This window comes from Triticum dicoccoides, chromosome 4A (genome assembly GCF_002162155.2).
Source record: "Triticum dicoccoides isolate Atlit2015 ecotype Zavitan chromosome 4A, WEW_v2.0, whole genome shotgun sequence".
NCBI classification, from domain to species: domain Eukaryota; kingdom Viridiplantae; phylum Streptophyta; class Magnoliopsida; order Poales; family Poaceae; genus Triticum; species Triticum dicoccoides.
Window position 1 is genome coordinate 41,325,067 of NC_041386.1, and position 8,493 is coordinate 41,333,559.

General features: G+C 45.0%; 1 protein-coding gene across 1 annotated transcript; it reads right to left on the bottom strand.

Annotated features, from left to right (window-relative positions):
- Positions 1-1,150: 1,150 nt before the first annotated feature.
- LOC119284860 (protein RBL-like) lies at positions 1,151-6,375 on the bottom strand. The gene is made up of 5 exons (XM_037564027.1): positions 5,763-6,375; positions 4,907-5,005; positions 2,603-3,693; positions 2,244-2,511; positions 1,151-1,775 (listed from the first exon to the last, which is right to left on the bottom strand). Exons 1-5 carry the CDS (start codon positions 5,779-5,781, stop codon positions 1,486-1,488), a joined length of 1,767 nt encoding a protein of 588 aa, XP_037419924.1. The 5' UTR covers positions 5,782-6,375; the 3' UTR covers positions 1,151-1,485.
- Between the last annotated feature and the right edge of the window lie 2,118 nt (positions 6,376-8,493).

Below are 8,493 nucleotides of genomic sequence, written 5' to 3' on the forward strand. Positions count from 1 at the left end.
GCGAGAGCCAAGTGGCGAGCATGATCCTGAAACAATCCACCGAAGAAATGAATATGCAGCGATCGTACACGCAATTGGCACGTATCCCAGTTAGGTTAGATACAGTGATCCCTTTGGGTATGTTATAGTCAGATGGTACCAATAATAATTTGCTAAAAGTGGTCATGCCTGCATTATTAAACTGGCATCCGGTGCGCTTTAGGCGCGCACATGATGAGCAAATTCTGTCTAGCGGCCTGCTTTCCGGTTGTAGAAGGGCTCAAAGGGCAACCCCAACCTGGGAGTCATTCAGAGTTCAAATAACAAACTAAAAAGAACTACTCCTTGATTAGTATGTACTCACTCCGCTCGAAAAAAATTGTCCCTAGAATGGATGTATCTAGCACCAAGTTAATACTAGATACATCCATTTGAAAGATAAGATTGGGACCCTCAAATAGATGTATCTAGCACCAAGTTAGTACTAGATACATACTCTCTCCGTCTCAAAATTCTTGCTTAAATTTGTCTAAATACGGATGTATCAAGCCACGTTTAGTATTAGATACATCTGTAGACTAATCTAAGACAAGAATTTTGGGATGAAGGGAGTACATTTAAAAGACAAAATTGGGATAAGTTTTTTCGGACAAAGAGACTACACACATAATACTCCCTTCGTCCCATAATATATTATGAGATGCATCTTTTTTTATACTGTTGTTAAGGGACACAAATATTGCAAGACTAAGATTTGGATGTGCCAATTATTCATCAGCTTGGTACCCTCCTCCCTTCTCTTATATACTTTTATTTATCATCACGCTTTACTAATTTGTTTTGTACAGTTCTACTGGCACATTTGCCACTTTCCACCAGTGCCCTGGCTTGCATTGCATGCAGATCTTCATCTTTAGCAACAAAGATAATAAGACTTGATGCTACAAAAGCCTACAATAATGATATGACCACAACTGGACAAAGATTCTATATACGGACCGCCGCATGATCAGTACTACTAATACCGTTTTCCAGCATCCAGTAGTACAATCGACGGCACAATGATGGATGCAATTGGCAACGGTATTCCCACACAATCTCACACCTGTAAAGTCACATGATACGGCAATCATAGGCTCATAGCACAACCCATGGGCGCAACCTAACGATAAACTTGAGTACAATGATCTACAGGCATAAAGGAATTAAGCATAACCATGGTCCATACTGATCAGGTTTCTTCACCTCAAGACCAATGCAACGACAGCAGACTTCAGACTACACACAGCAAGATCAATGCAACGACAGCAGACTTCAGACTACACACAGCACATATGCAAACGATGTTTATCATGTCTCGGCATAACCACAACAGACTTTCTTTCTACGGGAACACTAATTAACATAGGTGATAACCCTATCTCTACGCCCTCACCGTTGCTTTCAGTCAGGGCAGCATGAAATTAACAGCACTGGCCATCAGCGTCAAACATACGAGCTGCTTGCTTACATCTCGTCGTCCTCGGTCGCTTCGTCGTCAATGTCGGCAGCCGAGCTGTTTCCGTTGACAGGTTCCGGCACCTGCTGCTTGATCTTGGCCGAGCTGTTGCCGTTGACGGGTTCCACCACCGGCTTGCTCTTGGGCTTCGACGGCTTGCCGTTGGACGACATCTTTATTGGTGGTTTCTTCACCTTCTCAGCCTGCTGCATCTCCAGCCCCTTGGCTGAAAGCCTCCTCTTCCGCTTCGCGTTTGCCGCTTCTGCTGATGGCTCTTCGGCCATGGAATTGTCAACAACTGCCAGGGAAACAAAAAACCAAGAATGTACTTCATTTTGGGAAGGATGATAACAGTTAACCATAAATGCATTAAGCAAACGTCAGAAGGTTCAGGTTTTCAAGATTCTATTCCTGGCTACGATTACATCATCATTCATCAATACAGGTTCAACATTATATAGTCTGTATGTATGATAATATAAATCTTATATTTCCCTGTGTGTGTGCCTATAACTCCAGGTTTACGTCACACCTATACAACAAAATCAGTGCACTGCTGCAACTTGGTTTTAAAGTAATGTGAAGACCAACTTATGTTAACATCTCATCCAGATGGGTGCGCTATTATTTGAGATATTCTGCAGGTTTTTGTGTTCGATGGGAAATAAACCAACACTGCTGGCAGATTTCGACTGAAAAACAAATCATAACTGGCACAAAATGAGAAACTGCTGAAGTGAGAAATTACAATAGTCTACAGCTTTACCTTCCAATGGACTAGATGCGGGAGGAATGGCTAGACCATTCTGTACAGCATCCATTGAGGATGGGGGGGAACCAGAATGATTGCTGTCCTCCAATTTTGATGAGCTTACTAGGCACTTGTCTGGCTGCTCATCAGGAGCATCTGGGGAAGGAATAGCAGGCAAGTAGATGATCTCGTCTGCTGAGTCCTCAAAATCACTGAATGGTGAGTTCTTCTCACATGTTTCAACATCAATCTCTGCATCTTGATCTATCATCAGTTCTTCAACCTGCAGCATAGAAGATTTGGATTAATCCAGATGTGTGTATGCTTTCATTTTACAAACAACTGAGAAAAACAAGAAATGAATCGTCACTCACCCTTTCTGCATATGCATTTATGTCGAACTCATCCTCTCGTTCAACATATTCCTCGTTTTCTTCTAGTTCTATAAAATCAGGAGCAAATGCACTCCAATTCTCTACATGTTCCTTTGCCCAAATGTATGTTAAGCCTGCCACAGACACTGAAGCAATTGTAGGATCAAATGGATGCCAAGCGAGATCAATGAGAGCTTCCTTTGGACCTTCAAGGATCTTTATAAGACGCCCTGCTCGGTCCCATATGTGCAATCTGTGCTCTCCTTTGCTTGCAGAAGCACCAACAATCCACTCAGCATCACCACTGAAGCATGGTGCCTTCCACTGTACCTTTGCAATGGCATCTGAGACTTCGCAAGAAAGAACTAAGCAGCGTGCACCATTTGCTTTTAGCTTCTCATACTTGCTTTCATAGTCATTATTGTTGTTGGTGATTATTTTTTCAATCTCCTTCCCAGAACCATTAATGGGCAGAATATTCTCATAGACTCTAATGACACGATCATTAGAGTTCGTTAGCAGATATTGGCCATCTCTGCTGAAAACAATGTCCTTAACAACTGTTCCACCTGGGATGGGAATTAACCCAAGTACTTGGATGCCTTTTGAATCTACAATTAATATCTCTCCCTTGGAATTGCCCACATATATCAGCTCTCCATTCTTATCAAACGTTGCAGCAGTTGGTGTAAAAGGAGGAGAACCATCCGAAAATTTACGTGAATTAGGTAAAGGGACATTACCACTGTCAGATGCAGAAACTGGAAGGACTATGGTACTTCCAGTATTCAAATCAACAAGAATAGGTGCAGAAGAGAGAGGACATGCTAAGCATACAGATGGGATGGATGAACCAGGATGAAGACGGGCATGCAATGGAGTCTGCTGAAGAGTTATGCGGGCAATCTTTTCCCCAGTTACCACATTCCAAAGTGTCAGCGACTTATCAGTAGCAGAGGCAAGCAAACGGTGACCATACTTAGACCAGCTGACACTGGTTATAGGTGCAGTACAATCTTTATCACGAAATTCTCTTGCAAGTCCCCTTGTTTCAAAGTCCCAGATAACACAGCTACCATTTGCACATCCAGCTGCAAAGTTTCAACAGAAGTCTTGAGCATTGGAAACAATTTAATGGTAAGATTCAGGGTACATACAGAAATAGGAATGCACCAAATGCAATTTCACAGGTAAAAAAACATCTGCAACAATTAAAAAAATTCTATTGCAGATATAATATTTCTCACCTGAACGATTCACAAATTTTCAGGCATCCTTTTCTATGAAAAGACAAAAGAATGTGCCAACTTCATACTCCCTCCATCCAGATTTTTAGGGCCAACTTTCAAATCTCTCATATCAAGGCTGTAGCGGAAAGTTGAAATAATATTTGGAATTCAGTTTCGGCCAACAAGTGCACATAATTTTCCTCTAATTAGTTGTGTCCATTAATTGTGTTTCACCGCTCAGCTCCCTGCTAAATTGTGGAGCTTTGCAACACCTACAGAATTAGCTTACAGGAATGACGTGGGGCCATTCGATTGTATATCACAGGCCCCAGAGAGAAATTCGAGGGGGGGGGGGTACATGTTAATACTGTTGCCCAATTATCATGGCTCATATCGGGCATGCAGAGAAACGATATCAATCTCTCCTCTTCAGATTTGTAATGCCCCCACGCAATCAATAAATGCAGCGCTTTTTAGGAAACGGAGACGATGCATGCGAAATCGAAGGGAATCGGCCCTACAATTTTGGAAACTGGCCCTAAATAAGCAGATGGATGGAATATGAAGTTGACAGGGAGTAACCGAGTAAGTAAGCCAATCCACACAGTATTCTATTATTCGTATCATCGTGTTGTACCATGGTAATGGCAAGTTAAATATTGAATCTTGCAGAAAGGAACCAAGTATGATCAATCTCCTATTGTCAGATCTCTACTCATCCTCATTTATAAGCAGATGTGGACTACGCAGAACACTAAAGACAGAGACAGATTACTTCTTTGTAAGCACATTCCCAGTGGACAAGAAAATTATATAAGAATGGTAACACCACATTGTTCACCAGGCATGGCAAGATAGCCTAATAAAAAGGAGGTGATCACAAGAAACAAGAGGAACAGAAATTGCTTTATCAGTAGTTTGATCTTTCATTACCACTAAAGAAATTTTCACAAGATTAATAAGCATTAAACATGCACTACGTAGAATAAGCAGTGCATTTTATATTAACTAAGATGATATTTGCACAAAATAGAGAACTAAACATGCTTCTACAGGAATTGGCATAGATATTTACCTGCAAGGAGAGTTCCCCTGCGGTTAAACGCAATGCATTTCATATTCCCATGCTGCAAGAATTCCTCAATAGTCTCAGGAAAATCCCCTTGCAACGGATCTACACATACACAGAACAGATAATAGATATTTACTTCCAACATCCTAAAGTTTTCCATTCTCAAACAAAATGAAGTGCTAAAAACCAAAGTTAAAAAACGCCCTAGCCCATAATTGTGCATTTGTCACCGCCTTGCGCTTTTCTGAGCAAAGTGCACGCTTAAGCGCAATTAAGTGCTAGGCATTTTGCTTTCACCTAGAGCCTAGGCGCGCTTAAGCGCCTGCCTGGGTGTGCCTTTTTTAACTATGTTAAAAACGATCAATAAAAACAGTAAATGAACAGAACCGTAGCAATAAGGTAGGTTGCTAAACTGGCCGTTCCAAAACTGTAAGCCAAACACTTGTAGAGTTTTTCCAAATTGCCATATGCACAAATTTACATTTGCAACTCTTAGCAAAGCAATAGACCAAAAATTCAACTTCAGCTGGATGCCGCGGTAACACCGAAAGTCTGAAAGACTGAATCCAAAATCACTCGCCAGACCAGATGAATAATCACTACAGTATCTATCCAGCCTGCTACATTCTAGGGCAAAAGAAATAGGTTATTTGTACATGGACACCCAAACACCGAAATTACATCTGAAATCGCCTAAAACAGTGGGGAAACTAGGCAAAACAGAGCAGCCCTAATTCGCCCAACCCCACCCTACGAAAAATAAACGAAACCACCTCAAATCAGCCCGAGAATAGCCCTAATCTGCAAGATACCAACGAATTTCACCCAATTCGATGGAATCAGGGCGATGAAAACTCACCGACTATGGGCACATTCATCGCGCCGCCGCTCGTCCTCGATGCGACACTATCCGCACGGGGCGAAAGCCGAGGAACCCGCAGAGCAGAGATCGAACGAAGGAACCCCGAGGCGAGCCCTCGAGGCGGGGAGGAAGGACCTAAAGCCCTAGAAAACTATGGGGATGGAGGGTGAGGGTGAGGGGCGCCGGGGGATAAAAGAATTTCACGAGGTGGGAATCCGCCCAGGAGTGGGCCGGGGGACGAGCAGGGCCTCGACCCGCCGCCGCGCGTTAGGGTTCGAGTCGATAAATTTCCAGGCAACCTGATGTTAACACCCTCCTACCACAGTCCTAATCAATGCTGCCCACATCCGGCGGCGCGCTGCACCGCGGCGAAGGCAACGGCGGCTCCGGCAAAGCAGGGGCGAGGCCGGGCGTGGAATGTCGAGGGGAGGGGGCGGTGCGACGGGAACAGGGGCGCCGCCACGCGAGAGGGGAGGAAGGGCGCGGCCAGGAGGGCAAGGAAAGGGGTGCGGCGGCGGCGGCGGGCGGCGGGAGAAGACGGGGATGGCCGGAAGGGCAAGGCGGGCCGAAAAAAAAGGATCTGGACTATAGGGTTTTGGTCCAGATCTAAGTGGAAAGCCTGGGAGCGCCTTGCCCGACGGCATCTCTCCGGCCGGCCGTTTATTTTTAGTTTTCATGGAGTGTGTTGCAAATTAAAGATTCACGATAGAAGAGAAAACATGAGTGAAAAAACACATCAAGCCCTCCCGGACAAATCGGCCGGCGAAGGCGGAGCGGCGTGAAAACAAACCCCTTAACGGAAGCGGCCGACGAAGCCCTCTTACAGGACGAAGCGGCCGGCGAAGCCCTCTTATGGGACGAAGCGGCCGGCGAAGCCCTTGCGTCGAAGAGGAAGCCTCCCGGCTTACCCATGACAGAAGAAAAGTGTGTCTCGCCGTTCATGGTAACCCTTTTCCTCTCCCGAGCGGCGCTGCGAAGGCGACAAGCACATGCGAACAGAGTAAACAAAGTGGCAGGGGACCTCGAGCAGGGCCAGTTGTAATAAGCATTTCTCGACGAAGCGTTGTGGGTGCCATATTTATAGCGAACTTAATAAATGAGTACTAGCACATGAAAGCGCGATCGCGCCCGTGTGAGTGCTTGTCACATGCTTTTGTTTTTGTAGTTTTTGAGTGCAGTGACCAGCATATGCTTTCGCGGACTATGTAATATCTATTAGGCAAATGATCCCTTACGGCTGTTCGGCGGAACGCTCGGCCGGTCGCGTGCTATTCGTTCAATCGAAGTAGATCGTGTGGCCCGTGTGCAGCCTTATCCTCTCACCCACCCTTTTTTTATCTCCTCACACCAATGCTCCTTTTCTTCTTCCTCGCCCCCTCATGTGCGTCCCCAGCTACTCCTTCACGTATCTCTCCCTTGTGGCCTACCTCCAAATCAACAGCTCGTTGGCGATGGAAGGGGTGTGTGGCGAGCTAGCGACCCCTCGGGGCACACATGAAGTTGCGAAGGTGCGCGGAGCACAACTGTCGGCGAGCGGGAGGTGCGATGCTCCCAGCTACGACGACAACCTAGTGTTGCAAGCTGCTATAGCAGCGAGGGATGGTTTGCTACGGTTGAAGGTCATAGCAACGCTTTTTTGCTGCGACCGGCCAGCCAGATACTAGAATCGGTGCCCCTGGCGAGGGGTCTGTGTCTTAAAGACGGACGACAACTGCGACGATTTTGTGCTGGAACCGACAACATCTTGTGTTGCAACCAACATCGGGAAATGATGCAATCAGCCACGCGATGTGCTAGAACCGAAGGCGCCCTCGCCGCCAACACGTTTTTTCGCAGGAACCAATGTTTTTGTTTTGTTTCGTTGGCCGCTTCATCCCGTAAAACGTAGTGATACGTCTCCAATTATCTTGATTGTTTGTTGGAACCAATTATAGATATGTTGGAACCAATGATTCGATTTTGTTTGCCAAAAGCGTAGTGATACGTCTCCAACATATCTATAATTTTTTATTGTTCCATGCTGTTATATTATCAATCTTGAATATTTTATGATCATTTTATAGTCATTTTATATCATTTTTGGTACTAACATATTGACATAGTGTCGAGTGCCAGTTGTTGTTTTTTTACATATTTTTTACATCACAGGTAATCAATATCAAACGGAGTCCAAACGCAGCGAAACTCTTTGTGGATTTTTTTACCAAACGACAACCAATGGGCTGAAGAAGCACCTGGGGGCTACTCCGACGGGAGCACAACCCATAAGGGTGCGCCTGGAGGCCCAGGCGCGCCCTGGTGGGTTGTGCCCACCTCGGGTGCCCCCCAGACCGTCTCTTTACTCTATAAATACCCCAATATTTCAGAAACCCTAGGGGAGTCGACGAAAATCAATTCCAACCGCCGCAGAGTTCAGAACCACCAGATCCAATCTAGACACCATCACAGAGGGGTTCATCACTTCCATTGGTGCCTCTCCGATGATACGTGAGTAGTTCTTTGTAGACCTTCGGGTCCGTAGTTAGTAGCTAGATGGCTTCCTCTCTCTCGTTTGATTCTCAATACAATGGTCTCTTGGAGATCCATATGATGTAATTCTTTTGCGGTGTGTTTGTTGGGATCCGATGAACTTTCAGTTTATGATCAGATCTATCTCTTTTTATCCATGAAAGTTATTTGAATTTCTTTGATCTCTTATATGCATGATTGCTTATAGCCTCGTATTTAT

Coding starts and splice junctions, on each gene's coding strand:
- LOC119284860 (XM_037564027.1), bottom strand. Junction 3,694..4,906: donor CAGGGGAACTCTCCTTGCAG/GTAAATATCTAT, acceptor GAAACTTTGCAG/CTGGATGTGCAAATGGTAGC. Junction 2,512..2,602: donor TAAATGCATATGCAGAAAGG/GTGAGTGACGAT, acceptor TCTATGCTGCAG/GTTGAAGAACTGATGATAGA.